The sequence below is a fragment of the Notechis scutatus genome, chromosome 14 (genome assembly GCF_049901735.1).
Source record: "Notechis scutatus isolate UNSWTSFEM ecotype Mainland chromosome 14, rNotScu1.2, whole genome shotgun sequence".
Taxonomy (NCBI): domain Eukaryota; kingdom Metazoa; phylum Chordata; class Lepidosauria; order Squamata; family Elapidae; genus Notechis; species Notechis scutatus.
Window position 1 is genome coordinate 10535292 of NC_142022.1, and position 18733 is coordinate 10554024.

Sequence of the window (18733 nt, forward strand, 5' to 3'; positions counted from 1 at the left end):
CCAAACGGCTCTGCCGAATTTAAAATTTTAAATTTTCTTTTCTTGAAAAGCAAAGCTGCTGTCGTTTATTTAAATTTTTTTTTTAAAAAAAAAGCAAAACAAAAGAACTGAGCATGCGCACTGCTTCCTCTTACTGAAAGGCGGGGCCTCTGTTCTTTCATTCTTTCGCAACCAAGGGCTTCGACGTGCGCCTGCGCACCGCCCGCCTCCCTCCCAAGGGCGCATGCGCATACCTTCACCCGCCGCCGTCCGGGCACGAGCGACGCCCCGCCTCCGGAAGCACGTTGAATGGATTTCCTGTCCTGCCTAAACTGCCCCCCTCCGCCCCCCCCGGCGAAGCCGAATTGGGTTCCAAGCAAAATAAGCCCCCCCTCCTCTCCCGCCCCCCCGGGCGGAGAAGGTGAGTTGGAGAGGGGCTGGGGTTGGGGGCTGCTTTGGAAGGAGGGGTTGCATGGAGGGTCTGCAAGGGAAGGGTCCTCTGGGGAGCGGGGGCAGAACGCAGGGGGGGGGGCAAAATGGGGAGCCGGGAGGAGTGAGCAAACTGTTCCCCTGGTCTTGGACTACAATGGCCATTGGGCTCAGCCTGCATGGGCACAGCCATCCCAGGGCATAGAACTAACCCTGGTTCGTCTTAAATCTTGGTTAAAGGCGGGCTGTGGCTTGGTGGGTGGGTGGGGTTGCAAAGCCCAAGGGAGAGTCAGACATATTTAGAGCAGAAACCCGCCCCCCCAAACTGGAGGGTCCCTCTGTGTGTGTATGTAGGGATCTCTTCCCAGCAGAGAACTCATCATCTCTGCATTTGTGCAAAAAAAAAAAATCGTATTAAAAAAGGTTTAAAAAAAGACCTGTTTTTACCCCCTATGCTAAACCTTTTTACCTGCAGCTTTCCATAACTAAAAGCAAAAAAAATCAAATAATAATAATTATTTGTGGCATTTATACCCCCACTTGCAACTCTGGGTGCTTAAATCCTACCAGACCGATGTGTGCTCCTCTGCGGGGTCTCGAGAGCGTGCTTACCCCCAATTGTCTGAACAGATGAACCAGTTGCTTGCTCTCCAGAATTAGGAGGAGGGGGTATATTTTCCAGTGTATTTTTTATTTTTTATAAAAGTGAAATACCCCTCAAGCGTCATCACAAAATCTCCAGCACCGTAAAGCCTACAAACTTGAAATTGGGCCCGTATGTTCCTCTTGGCTTCTAGGGGCTCCCTAAGAAAGGATTTTTCCAAATGACCCTCAGAGCATTAAGACTGTTTCCTATATTATTACTATTATTAACACGCTCTGATGCTAAGGAGTTCTGCTCCCCCCTCCCCACCTGGAAAGAACTCTGGTCCAACTGCCAGTTGCCTCACATTCCGTTAGCTCAGTTCAAACTGCCAGACTTTTGACGCCTTCACTCGGGAGCCGTCTGGGGCTCCTTACAGTACTAAATGTCTACGTCTTCTACCTATGGAACTGTTTCCAGCCTCAAGGCGGCGGGAGTGATATTCCCTTTTGACTTTCAATCACCGCCCCAACTCACGTCTTCCACTGCCCTCAGTTCAGACAACTCTGTTCTTTCTACTGTAACACCAGTTAAAGGGAAAAGAGGGAGAAACCGCAGGAGATTTACAGATGCGATTAGGAAAACACAACTCAGGAAAGCTGCCAAAAAGTATCGTCAACACCACCCCAAAGTCAATAGAGAGGCTGTAAAAAAGTATGCCTCTAAAAACCCCCATGTTAATCAGGCAGCTACCGCTAGATACAATAAAAAGAGATCACAAATCCGATCAACGCCTAGGACTAATAAGCATTTGTCTGGTTTTAAATATGAACCTCAGATTGATTACTCCAGGGGAAAGGTTGTTGGTCTAGGACCTCGGTTACCCTGTGCCTGCTGCCGTGCCCCGAAGTGGCAGGATGAGAGACCTGGGATGTGCTGCAATGGCGGTAAAGTCCAGCTCCCTCCCCTTGAGCCCTACCCTGGACCCTTACACGGCCTTCTCGCCGACCAGCATCCAATGGCAGATCACTTTCTGCTGCCCGGAAGTACAACGGATGCTTCCAAATGACGTATTTTGGAGCCAGAGAGGGGAAGGAGGGAAATGTTATGCCTACATTCAAAGTGGCAGGTCTACTACAAGATAGGGAGTATCACGGTGGGGTCACAGCAGTAGCCTTCATTTCTCCAGATACGCTTTATTGGTGGTGATGACAACAAGAGGGACATCCGCTGTGGAATCTTAATTTAATTTTCAAGCTTTATCAAGGCCGATCACATAGTTTCATAGCGAAGCACGGGTATCCAGCTAGTAATTTTATATATAGTTGTATATTATTGTTTGTATGTTTGTTTTTGTGTACGTATCTTACCTTTTCATCTTCTCTTAAAGATGCTCAGGTTTAAAATCCAACTGCACCCAACTGTTTCTGGAGAAAGTAGGAAAAACCATGGCGAAATAGATATTGCTCTAGTGCAGGTGTCTCCAACCTTGGCAACTTTAAGACTTGTGGACTTCAACTCCCAGAGTTCCTCAGCCAGCAAAGCTGGCTGAGGAACTCTGGGAGTTGAAGTCCACAAGTCTTAAAGTTGCCAAGGTTGGACACCCCTGCACTAGTGGTTAAAGCACCAGGCTAGAAACTGGGAGATTGTGAGTTCTAGTCCCACCTTAGGCACGAAAGCCAGCTGGCTGATGTTGGGCCAGTCACTCTCTCAGCCCAGTCCACCTCACGGGATTATTATGGTGGGGAAAATGGGAGGAAGAAAGAAGTATTAGGTCTGTTCTTCATGTTCCGTTGTTTAAATTAAACTATTAAATATAAATGATTAAAAATAAAGGCAGGGTATCAATTGCGAAAAGGATAGAGGGAAGTTGAAGATTATAACAACACTTAGTAGTAAATGAATGAGTAAATCTCTCTCTAGGTGAGTAGGGGCTGAGGATGAGGTCTCTCTTCCTATCCACTATTTTCCTTTCTAGCAACGTCCGGCTAAACAAATACTGCAGTTACGGTCTAAGTTTGAACTGTTCCTAAATTTCTGTGCCATGAAATTTAGATTTCATGGCATGTACATTCTTCTCAGACGCCGGCAAGATCTGCACCGTATCAGAAGGAAATTGGAAAGAAAACAAACTACAACCCAGCTGGGACAGAAGGATGTTTCGGCTGCCGTATGTCATTTGCTCTCCTTCTCTGAACCATTTCAGGTTCTGCTGCCATGGCGGAGTCTGAAGACATCTTAGAGCTCCAGCGGGAGGTGATGGAGGAGATGGGCATCTCCCTGGAGGACCTCAAGCAGCTGATCGAAGAGGAGCTGGAGAAGTCGGAGTACATCAAGCAGCGGAAGGAGGAACTGGGGCGCCTGGAGGAGTGCGTGAAACAGAAGGAGGCGGAAGTGGCTCACGTCGACCAGCTCCTTGAAAACGCCGTGAAGTAAGCGAAACGGTTTGGCCTCTTGGTGCCCCTTTGCATTTCTAAAAAAGCTGGCAATTCAAAGTATAAAGTGTGCAGGCGGTCCTTGAGATACAGCCATAACAGGGCCTTAAGTTGTGACTATCATACATTGGGTTGTAAGTGTGAAAAATGCCCCTTTTTTCAATGCCGTTGTGACTTTGGCCCCTCAACAAACTCTTGCAAGTCAAGAACCGCCTGTATTTGATCCTGTTTTCTAGAAAGCTCACCCGAGCTCCGGTTTTCTGGTTCTGCCTTAATCCAATTGACTTCCGTTTACCTGCCAGGGCGGTGGATAAATGCGAAGTGCTGGTCAAAGACATCTACGTCAACCTGGGGCTGGAATACCGAGAGACGGATTCGGATTCGGAGAACGGCTCCGGCAAACCCATGGAAGTGATTGAAATCCCCGATGAGGACGAGGACGAGGATGACGTCATGAGCGTGGACTCAGGTGGGGCGCCGGTGGGGGTCAGCCAGCGTTGGCTTGGCTTTACATCCATCCGTTGTGATCCAAATCAGGACCTGCCTGGATATTTTTCGGCTGGAAAAAAAAAACAACCCACTGTGATTTCATTTTGTCTTTCTTTTCTGTTGCAGAAGATCCGAATAACAAAATTGCAAAGGACCAGACCCTGGTAAGTTTGTGGGACCGGAAGGGGGGACCACGGCTTAAGTCATAAACCTAGTTAGGGGAAAAATATAACCCAGTTAGAAACCTAGTTTCCCAGTGGGCATTTTCCACAGGCGAACTGAAGCCATGAAATAGCTTGTCTCGTGGGGGAGAAAAAATAGTTTACAGGTAGTCCTTGACTTACAATCACAATTGACCCCAAAATTTCCCTGGCTGAGTGAAACGTCGGTGAAGTGATTTTTGCCTCATTTTACGACTTTTTGTGCCAGAGTTTAGTAGGTCATATTGTGGTTTGCCAGCAGCCAGTGCAGCCAGCAGCGGAATCGGACAGTGAGGAAGAAAGGGGACCAGTCAGAGAGAGTCTGGAGAGGACCTGGACGAGGGTCCTACGTCCGATGCAGGGATGGGTCCAGGACCACCTGGGAGTGGGGTGCTGCCTCCGGAGCCTTCGGAGTCTGGCAGCAGCGAGGCAGAGGAACAAGGGGAGCCTGTTCCCAGTGCGCGTCTGCGCAGAGCTGCTAGAAGGCGAGAGCAGCTGAAACAGAAGGGGCAACTTGGGAGTGAGGCTGGGAAGTGATTGCCCCTCCCCTCAGGGATAAAAGTCAGACCTCAAGGACGAACTCTTTGCAGGAAGCAAAGTAGTTTGATAGATTCTAAGTCCTCCTTGCAGCTCTATGTACTCTGGTTGGTCTTTTCTGGTACTTGGTTTCTGTTATAATTAATTGGATATTTCTGTTTCTGACAACATTCCACAGCACCGAAAGGCAGATGGTTATCTTGGGGAACCGCTTATAATTGGTTCTGGCTGGGAATGAAGTAATTCCCAGCGTTGCGATAAAACAGGTTTTGCTTTTAAAATACGTTTGTGTTTAATTCCGTTTGACGAAGCCTGGGTCAGAACAGGTCACCGCAGTTAAGTTAGGAACACCTTAGTCCATTGTTAAGTGAATCCCAGCTTCCTCACCGACTCTGCAAAAGGCACGACCCCGGAAACACTGCGGTGGTCACTAAATAAACTGCTGTAAGTCGAGGACTAGCTGTACTTCAGTCCTGGGGGTGCCATTAAGCGGAAAGATTTAACTTGGCACCAGCCCAACAGCATTGAGTTAAACTCCTCCTTCCTTTGGCTAAGATGTTCTGGGTCCCCTGCCCGAATCCTCAGCTTCGGTCCTTTTTCCCAGCGAGGAAATCGAACGGTTTGCTCTTTGCTTTCCCCGCTTGCAGCTCCGGGAAGCCATGGCTGCCATGAGGAAATCCGCACAAGACGTTCAGAAGTTCATGGACGCCGTTAACAAGAAGTCGGGCAGCCTGGATTCCCAGAGAGGTGGGTGCTGTACCCAATTGCCTTGGTGGGGGGGGAGCAGCCTCAGGGGTCTGTTTGAAATCCAGACTTCCTCCGGAAAGAATGCGGTCTCAGAGACCCCGGGAACCAACAGAGATAAAGTATATTTTTATGGGGCTCTTAATGGTGAAGTCGGCAGCAGAATTAGGTCCCATCCGGCGACAATCCTAATTCTGAAGTTTGGGTGTTGCCGCCTCTTTCCTCTTCCCCTTCTTTCTGACTTACTTCTGAAAGCATGAGGACTAGCAAGCCAATTTTCCTTTGGGAGAAATGAAATGAATAGAAATTTCTTCTAAAATTTGGCCTGGCTCTTTTGTGGCTCTTTTCTGCCTTCCAAAAATGCATGAATTGTTGGTCGGTTGCTTGGTGTCCTGATTTCTTTTCTAATCTTGATCGTCATCAGTAAAAAACAGTTTGGGTCCAGCAGGGTGGGAACCAGGCGGCGGTGAGTTCTAGTCCCTCTTAGGCACAGAGCCAGTTGGGCGATCTTGGGCCAGTCATTCTCTTTCAGCCCTGGGAAGCAAACAAGGGCAAACCACTTCTAAAATATTGCCCCCCAAAAAAAAAACACAAAAAAACAACAACCCCATGCTTTATTTTTCCCGACAGGTTTGCAGCACGTCAGCCCTGGCTGTGAACTCACCCACGATGGCGACCTCACGGTTGGTGATCGTATCCTGGGCAAGAAACGGACCAAGACTTGGCACAAAGGCACCTTGATTGCCATCCAGACAGTTGGTAAGGAGACCCTCCCCACAACTGTCCCCGGGATAATAGCAGACCTGGCCAAGCCTTGTGCAGTTTGAAAAGATTGCATCAAGGTTTAATCTTTCCTTTATGTACCCTGAGAGCATTTTCACCAAGACGAATTCCTTGTGTAGAGCGAATGTAGTTAGACATAATAGCATTCTTCCTTGCAGTCAAGGTCGTGTCTCCCCTGCACCTGGGTGAGGACTGGTTATTAAGGGATGTCTTCCGTTGGGCGGGATGGGGATTGGGCCGTGTCTTGGACTGATGGGTGCAGGGGGTGGATTTGTGTTTTGAATTCCTGTGGGGAAAATCTGGAGCCCTCAGAAGGTCAACTTTAATAAAACGGGACTTTGAGAAATGCCCGCCTCGGGGTTTGGTCTTTGTGGAGTGCTGACATTACCGTTGGAGCCTTCCTCAGTCTACCTAATTGCCGTGCCTCTATTTTGGGGGAGGGTGGGGGCGGAAGAACTATATGTTTTGAACAGCCTTCTCTCCGGCAAGTGATAGCTCTGCCTCTTGACCAGCTGCCTCTGGTCATCCTGAGGACTAGAGCCTTGCTTTCAATTCGAACCAAACGTCCCTCCCTCCCTCCCCGTCCCGTCCCGCTAGGTCCTGGGAAGAAATACAAGGTGAAATTCGACAACAAAGGGAAGAGCCTGCTCTCGGGCAACCACATCGCTTACGACAGCCACCCGGTGCCCGAGAGGCTGAACGTCGGCAGCCGGGTTGTGGCCAAGTACAAAGACGGCAACCAGGTCTGGCTCTACGCGGGAATCGTGGCCGAGATGCCCAACGTCAAGAATAAGATGAGGTCAGGGCAAGGCGCAGCTGGGTTTTAAAGAGGAGGAGGAGGAGGAGGAAGGGGGGAGAAGGAAAACCGGGAAGAAGGACGAAGGATTCACTCCTGATTCCTTAGCCCAAAGGCTCCACGGCATCCCTCCGTTTAGAAGAGCGAGCCCGGAAAAGGCAAATCTAGGGCAGAATGAATGTTGGGCAGGTATTTGGCTCCCGCCTGACTCCGGCGTGTTTCTGAAGCGGGGAAACGGAAACGGGGCTGCTCCTCCTCCCTTTCCCACTTCTAGGTTCCTGATCTTCTTCGACGACGGCTACGCCTCCTACGTCATCCAGCCTGAGCTTTACCTCATCTGCAGGCCCCGTGAGTAGAACCCCAGCCCTCTTGACTTGGGGTTTTTGAGCAGACGAAGGAAGGAAGGAAAGGAAGGAAGGAATAGAGAAAGAGAGAAAGAGAAAAAAAGAAAAGGAAGGAAAAAGAAAAAGAGAAAAAGAAAAGAGGGGAAGGAAGGAATAGAGAAAGAGTGAAAGAGAGAAAGAGAAAAAGAAAGAAAAGGAAGGAGAAAAGAAAAAGAGAAAAAGAAAAGAGGGGAAGGAAGGAATAGAGAAAGAGTGAAAGAGAAAAAAAGAAAAGGAAGGAGAAAAGAAAAAGAAAAGAAAAGAGGGGAAGGAAGGAATAGAGAAAGAGTGAAAGAGAGAGAGAGAAAAAGAAAGAAAAGGAAGGAAAGAGAGAGAGAAAAGAAAAGGGGAAGGAAGGAAGGAATAGAGAAAGAGTGAAAGAGAGAAAGAAAAGGGAGGAAAAAAGAAAGAAAAAGAGAAAAAGAAAAGAGGGGAAGGAAGGAAAGGAAGGAGAGAGAGAGAGGAAGGAAGGAAAAAAGAAAGAGACACAGAGGCAGAAAGAAAAAAGAAAAGGGAAGGAAGAAAAGAAGAAAGAGAGAAAGAAAGAATATTTCTGTAAAAAACCCCGGTTATCCCTTAGACCCCAAATGAGCAAATGGGGTGGGTGGGTGGGCTTCCGTTGCCTCCGTTCGAGGGTCTCTGGCCTGGGTTGTTAAGTGAACCGTTGCTGTTGTTAGTTTAACCACACAGTTGTTAAGTGAACCTGCCTTGTTGACTCTGCTTGTCCGAATGTCACAAAAGGGGATCGCATGACACACACACACCCCCGGGCGCTGCGACCGTCATAAATACGAACCGGTTGCCCAATGCCTGGATTTTGACCCTGTGAGCGGGCGGGTATGCGGCAGGGGCCCCGAGCCCCTTTCCTTTGGGTGCCGTCGTCACTTTGGAACGGCCCCTGAAGGAGCTCTTGTTCCGTGGAGGGCGCCCTGGTAGGAATGACGGGCGTTTGCGTCTCCTTTGCGCAGTCAAAAAGTCCTGGGAGGACATTGAGGACGTCTCCTGCCGGGATTTCATCGAGGAATACGTCACGGCCTACCCCAACCGGCCCATGGTGCTCCTGAAGAGCGGCCAGCAGATCAAGACCGAGTGGGAGGGCACCTGGTGGAAGTCGCGCGTGGAGGAAGTGGACGGGAGCCTGGTCAAGATCCTCTTCCTGGTAGGAGGGGCCCAGAGCCCCCACTGGAGGGCCAGACCCCCCCAACACCCGTGGCATGCCCAGATTCTCTGCCCCCCCCTCCGCTGACCTCTGCTTCCAGCATGGCCAACGTCTTTTCTCTCTCTCTCTCTCTCTCTCTCTCTTTCTCTCCATCTATCCCTTTCTCTCTCTTTTCATCTTCTCTCTCTCTCCCCTTGTCTTTCTGTCTATCTATATCTCTCTGAATCTATCTCTTTCTCTCCATCTATCCTTTCCTCTTTGTCTCTCTCTCTCTCTCTCTTTCTCTCTCTGCCTCTATCTACCCTGTCTGTCTATCTATATCTCTCTGTCTCTATCTCTTTCTCTCCATCTATCCCTTTCTCTGTCTCTCTCTCTTTTCATCTTTCTCTCTCTCTCTCTTGTCTGTCTATCTATATCTCTCTGAATCTATCTTACTTTCCATCTATCGCTTTCTCTCTCTGAATATCTCTCCTCTCTCTCTCTCTCTCTCTCTCTCTCTCTCTCTCTACCCTGTCTGTCTGTCTATATCTCTCTGTCTCTATCTCTTTCTCTCCATCCCTTTCTGTCTCTCTCTTTTCATCTTTCTTCTCTCCCTCTCTCCCCTGTCTGTCTGTCTATCTATATCTCTCTGAATCTATCTTTTTCTCTCCATCTGTCCCTTTCTCTCTCTGCCTATCTCTCTCTTTCTTTCTCTCTCTCTCTTTTGTCTCCATCTATCCTCTCTCTCTCTCTCTCTCTGCCGCTGCTAGGATGACAAACGTTGCGAGTGGATCTACCGGGGTTCCACTCGCCTGGAGCCCATGTTCAGCATGAAGACGTCCACCGCTTCCACCCACGACAAGAAACAGGGCGGTCAGATGAGGACGCGGCCCAACGTGGGTACGTCGCCCTTAGAACGAGCCCCGGCCGGGAAACAGGCGGGAGGGGCTGGAGAGGGAAAGTCCGAGAGGATGGCCCATCGATGCGGGCGGCCCTCCCCTCCCTGACACAACGGAGCACAATTTCCCCTGCTGTTGTCACTCGGAACGGTCACTAAATGAACTGCCGTAAGTCCAGCAGGTGACCAGCGACTGTCTGCAGGCTCCGTCCAGCGAGAATCTGCCGCCCATTGCGAGACGCCTCGCTTGGTTCTCTCTCTCGTTCTCCTCTCTCGGTGCTGCTTCTTTTGTGATCCAATTACTGACTAGCCCCCCCCTCCCTCCCTGCCTCTCCCCCCCGCAGGGGCCGTGCGGACCAAGGGCCCGGTGGTGCAGTACATCCACGACCTGACCGGGACCAGCCCCCAGCAGCAGCTCCAGCCTACAGAACCCCAAGTTCTCCTCACTACCCCCCAGCCGGCGCTCTCCCTCTTTGGGGAGTCAGAGTAAGTCCCTGTTTCTTGGGGGGGGGGCGGGGGTGGAAGGAAACCCCGAAAGGCAGAAGCGCCCCCCATTATCCAAAGCACCCAAAGGCAGGAGGAGAAGCACCCGAGGGAAACTCCCCATCAACGAGAGGTTTGTAAGTTGAGGACCAGCTGGAAAAGTCTCTTTTTTTTCTTGAAATCCCGCAGCTCGGAAAGCCAGCTGGCTCAGGCCAGAAAACAGCAAGTGGCGAAGAAAAGCACCTCGTTCCTGCGTCCCGGCTCGGCCGGGTCCCCTCCTTCCTCTCCTGTCCTGAGCGAAACGCCTCCGGTTGGCCGGACAGGAGTGACCCAGCAGTTCAGGTGAGGCTCTGCGGCCGGAGAGAAAGGGGGGGGGTCGGGGTCAACTTATTTCCCAAACACCAGAAGGCAAGAGAAGAAGCAACGGGTGGAAACTAATCAAAGGGAGAAGCAACCTTGGAATTAAGGAGGCGTTTTGTGACAGGGAGGACAATTAACTGGTGGAACGGCTTGCTACTAGGAGGGGTGGGTGCTCCAACCCTGGAGGATTTCCAAGAGGAGGCTGGAAGACGGTCTAGGGGTGGAAACCATGTTTCTTTTGGGACTTGTAGACTTCATTTCCCCGAATTCCCGCCCTGGCTCAGGCATTCTGGGAGTTGGTCCCCCAGCCACGGTGGGTCAGACTGGAAGATCTCCAGGGTCCCTTCCCAGAGTTGCTCTACTGAGTCACCCAGGCCACCTTTCTGGCCCTCTCTCTCTCTCTCTCCCCCACGTGGCAGGTTCTCCGGGGCGCAACCCACGGCGGGCCCCCTCCCGTCCTTCCACAGCATGATGGAGCGTGTCCCCAGCGAGGCCTCCTACCGGGCCCCCGTGGAGAAGCTCTTCTACCTGCCCCACGTCTGCAGCTACAAGTGCCTGAGCCGGGTGCGGCCCCTCCGCCCCGACCTCCACCGCAGCCGCAACCCGCTCCTCATCCCGCTGCTCTACGACTTCCGCCGCATGACGGCCCGCCGGCGGATCAACCGCAAGACGGGCTTCCACGTCATCTACAAGACGCCCTGCGGCCTCTGCCTGCGCAGCATGAACGAGATTGAGCGCTACCTCTTCGAGACAGACTGCGACTTCCTCTTCCTGGAGATGTTCTGCCTGGACCCCTACGTGCTGGTGGACCGCAAGTTCCAGCCGTACAAGCCCTTCTACTACATCGCGGACATCACCAAGGGCCAGGAGGACGTGCCCCTCTCCTGCGTCAACGAGATCGACAGCACCCCGCCGCCCCAGGTGGCCTACAGCAAGGAGCGGATCCCGGGGAAAGGGGTCTTCATCAACACCAGCTGGGAGTTCCTGGTGGGCTGCGACTGCCAGGACGGCTGCAGGGACAAGTGAGTGTGTTTCCCCCTCGCCCCCTCTTCTAAGCGTTACATTCGCACAACCAACTCCTAGAAGAACTAGGCAGCCAACGCAGGTGGGGAGGGGGTTTAGCTGCCTGGGGGGGTGGGGGCTGAGAGGGGACCCCAGGGGTCTCCGAAGGCTGTCAAACGGGAGGAAATCCAGGTGGTTCAAAATTTGGCAGCGGATAAGGAATTCAAGGCGGGGAGGACTTGGATCTCTTGTGGGCACGGATGGACTCCAGGCTCATGACGTGCTTGAGCCCTCCCTCCCTCCCTCTCTTGGGCTCAGCCTGGTTGTTTTCTACGAAGGGCTCCAAACCATGGTTTGAATTTCGAGGCAGATCCAACCCTGGGATCTGGTTTGTTCCTGCCACGTTTTATCCACTGGGAAGCTGCAGTGTCATCCCCGTTTCTGTCCCCCGCCCCCCGTCCCCGTCCCCCCCGCAGGTCGAAATGTGCCTGTCATCAGCTGTCGGTCCAGGCCACGGCTTGCACCCCGGAGGGCAGATCAACCACAATTCCGGCTACCAACACAAGCGGCTGGAGGAGTGTCTCCCACGGGGTGAGTGGGGGTCTTCGGGGAGGGCGAGGCCCCCAGAGGAGAGAGCAGAGCCAGGATCCACCCGAGCCCTCAGTCTTAAAATTCCTCCTGAAGTTCCAGCTGAGCCAAATGAATGGCTTTCACTCCCGTGTGCTCGTTCCCATCTAGGGGTAATCCTCAACTTACGACGGGACCCTTCAGGACCGAAGTTACCACGGTCTGCCCCCCCAAAAAAGCTACTCGTTCTGAAATTCAGATGGTTCCCCCCCCGCTAAGGAGAGGATCGGTGTGTGGCACATGGTTTCTGAGGTCCCGATCGCTTCTTGAGCGTGAATAGCGCGTCTGTCTCTCCCCCGTCCCCCGGGTCTCCTCCAGGGTGTACGAGTGCAACAAGTGCTGCAAGTGTAATTTCAACATGTGCACGAACCGCCTGGTCCAACACGGCCTGCAGGTCCGCCTGCAACTCTTCAAGACGCAGAACAAAGGTTGGGGCATCCGTTGCCTGGACGACATCGCCAAGGGCTCCTTCGTCTGCATCTACGCCGGTAAGGCTGCGGTTCCACAGGGGAAGCGCTCAAGCTGGGCAGGCCGAGGGGAAGCGGGAAGGCGGCTCGGCAGCTGTGCCCCTCCTCGGACCCAGGTGGGCTATGGCCCACCTGTCCTATTTATTGGCAAGGACTCCCGAGTCCATCCAAGGCTCCCAACGCAGGCCAGCCCCATCGTGACGGGGCCCTTAATGCCCAAATCGCGGCTAATCGAGCCGTGTTGAGCGTCGGCCACAACTTCGCGACTTCAGGAGGGGCACAGAGTCCCATCCCGTCCCCCCCTGGATATTTCCTACCTGGGAACCCCTGGAATTTTCTCCCGAGGGCGGATTTCCCAGACTGCTCTGCATTGGGCCCAGCAGCTGATCTCGGGGAGGTCGAACCCAAAGTTCTTCCCAGACCAGCCCATGGATTCTGGTGTCCTGAGTGGACAATTCAGCTCCTGGGCTCCCCGTTTATCGGGGTTTTTTTCAGCGCTGTTGTAACTTCAAGCGGTCACTAAGCAGGAGTTTGTAAGTCGGGGGCTCCCTGTAAAACAGGGGTGGGGAACTGTGGCCCTTTGATGAGTCGTGGACTTCAACTCCCAGAATCCCTCAGCCGGCCTTGTTGTCAGCCTCCCAAAGATTATCCATTCCAGCCAGTAACTCCAAGGCAAACATAATCTCAGGGTACTTTTATTAGAATAGAAACTGGGCACCTCTGTGGAATTGCTAAACTGAAGTTTTCCCCAGGCTTCCCACCATGACCCAACCTACAACCCCCTTTCCCCCCCATCCTACATCATGTGAACCAATCCCCCCTCAGCTCCAATTCTCTCTCTGCCATTCACATTGGCCTTGAATTACTGAAGAATTTATTTTGTCTACTAAAAGCTACTCAAAGAGTATCGGCCCCCCTCCACTTCTCCGCAGCCACGGGGAAGCTTTTCATAACGATTCCAAAGCTGACACAGGTCCGACTTTGTGGACTGCAAACTCCCAGAATGCCGGAGGGAGTTGAAGTCCAGCCGTCCTTAAAAGGGCCGTAGTTCCCCCACCTCTGCTGTCAACCCAGTGGGATCTCTCTCTGGGAAGGACAAGTTCCTAGTCCTCACGGCTGGCAAATCCAGGGAGAATGGGCTTCCGAGCCCCCCTTTTTCTCCGGCAGGGAAGATCCTGACGGACGACTTTGCGGACAAGGAGGGCCTGGAGATGGGCGACGAGTATTTCGCCAACCTGGACCACATCGAGAGCGTGGAGAACTCCAAGGAGGGCTACGAGAGCGAGGCCAAGTGCTCCTCCGACAGCAGCGGCGTCAACCTGAGGGACAACGAGGACGACAACTCTGGCACGGAAGAAGCCGAGGAGTCCAACGAGGAGAGCTCGGACGACAACTTCTGCAAAGACGAGGATTTCAGCACCAGCTCGGTTTGGCGCAGCTACGCCACCCGCCGGCAGACCCGCGGCCAGCGCGAGAATGGCCTGTCGGAGACCGCCTCCAAGGACTCTGGCCGCCCGGCTGGCCGGCCACGAGGAGGCCGCCCCTTCCTGCAAGCCCCCCGTCTCGGAGGAGACCTCCAAGAACAAGGTGGCCTCCTGGCTCAGCTCCAACACCGTGGCCGATGGATACCAGGACAGCGACAGCCGCTCGTCCTTCCGGATGCAGGAGGCGGCGGCCGAGGGAAGCCCCGTGAAAGGGGAGCCCCCGTGAAGGGGGAGCCCGGAGAGGGTGAGAAGAGCGCGACCCCCGGACTCCTGCCGGCCAAGGAGGAGCCTGGCCTGGAGGGGGAGATGAAGGTGGTGAAGAAGAAAGAGGTATGGGGGGGTCTCTGCGCAGAAGAACGGCAGGAGGGGGATGGGGAAGCCTGGAGCACAACCCCCCTCCCCACTCCACCGAAGCAGGCTGTCAAAAGTCCTGGGGCGAGGACAGGGAGGGGAAACACCCACCTGCCCAGGGGGTTTGGGGAGAGAGATTAAATTTCGGCAGTGAGTGATAGAAGCCGAGCGACGATTGTGCAGAACCGTCTGGGGGAGAACCTGGAGCAGAAAAGCTGCCCGGAATCACCTTGTTGGAGGAATGGGTGGGAGGAGGAAGGGAAGGGAAGGAAGGAAAAAGAAAGAAAAGAGAGAGAGAGAGAGAGAGAGAGAGAGAGAGAGAGAAGAGAAAAGGAAAAGGAAGAAGGAGAAGGAGGGAGGAAAGAAGGAGAAAGGAAAAGAAAGAATTCTCTCTTTTTTTTCCCCCCGCAGGAACCGGACGATCCGGGCAAACCCACGTAAGACCTTCCGGGCATTTCCTGCCCCCCTTCGGGTGGGGCTCAGACCTACTTTAGGCCCCAGGAGAAAAGGCCCTTCCTGCCCTTAAGGTCTCTCTTCCCACAACAGGGAAAGAAAGACCCTGTTTATTGTCTTCCAGAGTCCTCGCAAGCAGAACAGTAGTTCCTCAAGGGAGGAAAAAATGGGCCTGTGCTGCCAGGGAGGGGTGGTTTCCTGGAAGCCCCTCCCTCTAAATCTATTTCTCCTTCCAAATGCTGCCCCTTGGGGGGTCTCTCAAACCTTAATTAATTGCCCCCCCAAAAACCCCACCTTTCTGTAATTTGGGGAAAGGGCTGCAGAAAACGTCTCTCCCCCCCTCCCTTGCAGGGAAGGGGTCCCAAAGCGCTTGGGGGCTCACCCCGGCTTCTCTCTGCCCCCCCTTCCTCAGGCCCAGCCACACCACCAGGGTCTACGGCTACAACCCCAACCCCCCATCCCGAAGGGGCTCGGCGCCCCCAGCAAGACCACCTCCCATCAGAGCCGGAGGCACTCGAAGGCCAGAACCCAGGCGTAAGTCGGGGGTGGTCTCCTCTTGTGTTTTCAGGGTCGGAAGGAAAGGAAAAGCGGGGGGTCGGGGGATTTTCGGTCGAGGGTTCAAAGGCGGGTCTGGAACCGAACTCGGGACAAGGTCTCTCTCCCCACCCCCTGGGAAGAGTCTCTTTTCCTCTGCAGCAGGACGTCCTGATGCTCTCCAGCAGCACCGACAGCGACGGAGACAACATCCGGCCGGCTTCGGGCCCCGTCCAGGTCAACCACACCAACGACAGCGACGACATCCAGACCATCTCATCCGGGTCGGAGGAAGACATGGCCGGCAACCAGAAGAAGAATGTCCCTTCCAGGATGGGTGAGGGGGAAGGCCGGCCCCGGGATAGACTGCTCCTGCATCGGGAAGGTTCCCTTGGGGGCTAGGAGGCGCCACAGCTAAGTCCTCGGCTTGCAACGGCCGCAAATCGGGCCCCGTGTTGGCACCGCCGAGGGCGGGACGTTCGCGGGGGGGCTTTCGACGGCCCTTTTTTCTCGCCGCCGTGGTGGCGGTTCAGCGAACCCTCACCGTTGGTTGAGTTAGCCCCACGCCAGGCAAGTGGATCCAAAACGTCCTCTGTCGGCTTCCTTTGGCAGAAGGTCGCAAAAGGGGAACCGCCCGTCATAAATGTGAGACCGTTTGCCGAGTGTCCCAGTTTTGATCCCGCGAACCCCGGGACGTTGCAGCCGGCCTTACGTACAAGGCCGTCCCCGAGCTGTTTCGCTCGTGTGACCATGAGGAGGATGCTGCAAACAGTCATAAGGGTGAAAACCGGCCCTTAAGTCACTTTTTCCCTCCCCGCCCCCCAGGGCCGTTGTAACTTCCAACAGTCACTAAACGAATTCTCAAGGAATGCCTATATTCTATATTGGCTACTGCTGGATGCTGACTTCCCCTCTGGTTTGGAACGTGGAATGACAGAGTTGGAAAGGGTTTGGAGGTCATCCAGCCCAACCCCAACCCCCACTGGGGCAGGAGTGTTTTTCACGGAGCCGCCCTTTTCTCTTGCAGGCGCGACAAAGAGGCAGGTGGCCGTGAAATCCACCCGGGGTTTCGCCTTGAAATCCACGCACGGCATCGCCATCAAGTCAACCAACCTGGCTTCGGGGGAGACCGCAGCTATGCGTCGGAACACGCGGCAGTTTTACGACGGGGAAGAGTCCTGCTATATCATCGACGCTAAGCTGGAGGGGAACCTGGGACGCTACCTCAATGTAAGAGCCCCCCCCCCGGGAGATCTGGGGGTTCCCCCTCCCTGGGATGGGCCTGGATTGGCTCCCTTCCCCTTCCTGCACCCCTCCTGGTCCGTCCCTGGGAGACTGTCCCCTCTTCACCCGGGGCTGGGCCTTTTCCTCTGCTTCCCAGCAAAGCCTCTATGGCAGAGGTCTCCAAACCTGCTGAAGTCCACAAGTCTTAAGGTTGCCAAGTTTGGGGACCCCCGTTCTGTGGAGATTCTGAGTCATCCATGGTCCTGCTTGTCCCAAAATTGCTTTTTTCCCAAGAGGCAACTGCACTTCCTGGGTTTTTTTTTCTTTTTCCTTGAAGACATTTCGCTTCTCATCCGAGAAGCTTCTTCAGGTTCTGACTGAATAGTGGAGTCAGAACCTGAGGAAGCTTCTCGGATGAGAAGCGAAACGTCTTCAAGGAAAAAAAACAAAAAACAGAAAGTCCAGTTGCCTCTTTTGGGGGGGAGCAGCTTTGGGATTCCCAGCAAAGATGTTGACGTTGGGCCTTCATCTCCCCTTCCCCAGCATAGCTGCAGCCCCAACCTCTTCGTCCAGAACGTCTTCGTGGACACGCATGACCTCCGCTTTCCCTGGGTGGCCTTCTTCGCCAGCAAGTAAGTCCCCCCCAAAAAAGTTGGGGTTCCCCTCCTTTCCCGACGGGGTGGGAGAGGCTCATCCAAAGGGACGCTTCTCAAGGGAATCTCCCCAAAGTCTTTAAAAAATCAGCACTTCTCAGAAAAATCAGTTTCTGTGCGCAATTTCTACACCGCGTTTGCAAATCCCCTGCCAGCTTTTGAAGGTTGATTTTAGAAATAAAAAAGGCAGAGCAGGGAGGGAAAAAAGAACGAAGCATCCAATTCTGGCATGAAATGTGCTGGCTTGAACAAGTCCTGCATGCAGTTTTTTGGTCACCACACTATTAAAAAAAAAGATGTTGAGACTCTAGAAAAAGTGCAGAGAAGAGCAACCAGGATGATGAGGGGACTGGAGACTAAAACCATACAATGAACGGTTGCAGGAACTGGGCCTGGCTAGTCTAGGGAAGAGAAGGATCAGGGGAGACAGGAGAGCATCTTCCAGTATTTGAGGGGCTGCCCCAGAGAGGAGGAAGGGGGTTCAAGCTATTCTCCAAAGAGGAAGGAAGGAAGGAAGGGAAGGAGGGAGGGAGGAAGGAAGGAAAAGGAAGGAAGGAAGGAAGGAAGGAAGGAAGGAAGGAAGGAAGGAAGGAAGGAAGGAAGGAAGGAAGACATCTGAGCAAACCATGGATGGACCGAAGACATGACTAGTTTAAGGGAAAGAAGGATGGGGTGACATGATAGCATCTTCCAATATCTCAGGGCTTCCCACAAAGAAGAGATGTAAAAAAAGATGTTGAGACTCTGGAAAGAGTGCAGAGAAGAGCAACAAAGAAGATTTAGGGACTGGAGGCTAAAACATACGATGGAACGGTTGCAGGAAATGGGCCTGGCTAGTCTGGGGAAGAGAAGGACCAGGGGAGACAGGAGAGCATCTTCCAATATCTGAGTGCGGGGGGGTTGGACTAGATGACCTACAAGGTCCCTTCCAACTCTTGTCAACCTGTACCTGTCAAATCCCCGGCTTAGCAGCTCAGAGCTTTTACAGACCCGGAAGCGTTTTAAAAGCACGATTGAAAACGTTGCTTCACCTGCCTCTTCTTCCCTCCGCAGGAGAATCCGGGCCGGGACGGAACTCACCTGGGATTACAACTACGAAGTCGGAAGTGTGGAAGGCAAGAAACTGTTGTGTTGTTGCGGTGCCATCGAATGCCGAGGCCGCTTGTTGTAAAAAAGTTGTGTTATCCCCCCACCGGGAAGAGACCTCCCTTTTCCAAAAACCGACACCGTCACTCCAGCCCTCCGGTGAAAGGGGGGCTCGCCCTGACAACCCCCATCCTTCGCCCCCTCTGTGAGTTTCCGTGGTTTGCGTGTCTTCTTCGCTCCACGCGTGTGCCGAGTTGAGCACAGCGGGGGCCCTGCGGGTGAACGTTTCCATGTTGAGTGTTCCCCCCTCCCCACGCACTCACCCCCGTTGGATGTTGTAAGGCAATAAAGAATATCCAGTCTTTATTAAAATAAAGCGACTTTTCTGTCTCTTCACCACATACAGGCAAGTGGGCCCTCTACTTACAAGGATCACCTGGTGCCTTAGAAGGCAAAAAAAACCCCCACATTTATTTAAGAGAGGGGGAGAAAAACACTTTGAAACCGATGGAAAAACAGTCACTTGATCCTGAGACGGGCGGTATATAAATGTAATTAATAAATAAAATAATACCCCCCTCATTTTTTTTCAACGTCCTGCAGGAATAACGATAT

The 18733-nt window shown here is 53.1% G+C and overlaps 1 protein-coding gene across 1 annotated transcript; it reads left to right on the forward strand.

Moving 5' to 3' along the window:
- Positions 1-251: 251 nt before the first annotated feature.
- SETDB1 (SET domain bifurcated histone lysine methyltransferase 1) lies at positions 252-18486 on the forward strand. Its single transcript, XM_087943328.1, is given in 26 exon segments — positions 252-400; positions 3198-3423; positions 3729-3895; positions 4042-4079; positions 5300-5399; positions 6027-6155; positions 6777-6978; positions 7250-7323; positions 8327-8517; positions 9267-9396; positions 9739-9880; positions 10067-10219; positions 10657-11259; positions 11716-11759; positions 11762-11834; positions 12185-12354; positions 13501-13843; positions 13845-14040; positions 14043-14147; positions 14580-14605; positions 15034-15074; positions 15077-15159; positions 15318-15492; positions 16183-16385; positions 16923-17011; positions 18086-18486. Coding segments are annotated over 26 exon segments (3933 nt in total). The 5' UTR covers positions 252-288; the 3' UTR covers positions 18204-18486.
- Positions 18487-18733: the final 247 nt, after the last annotated feature.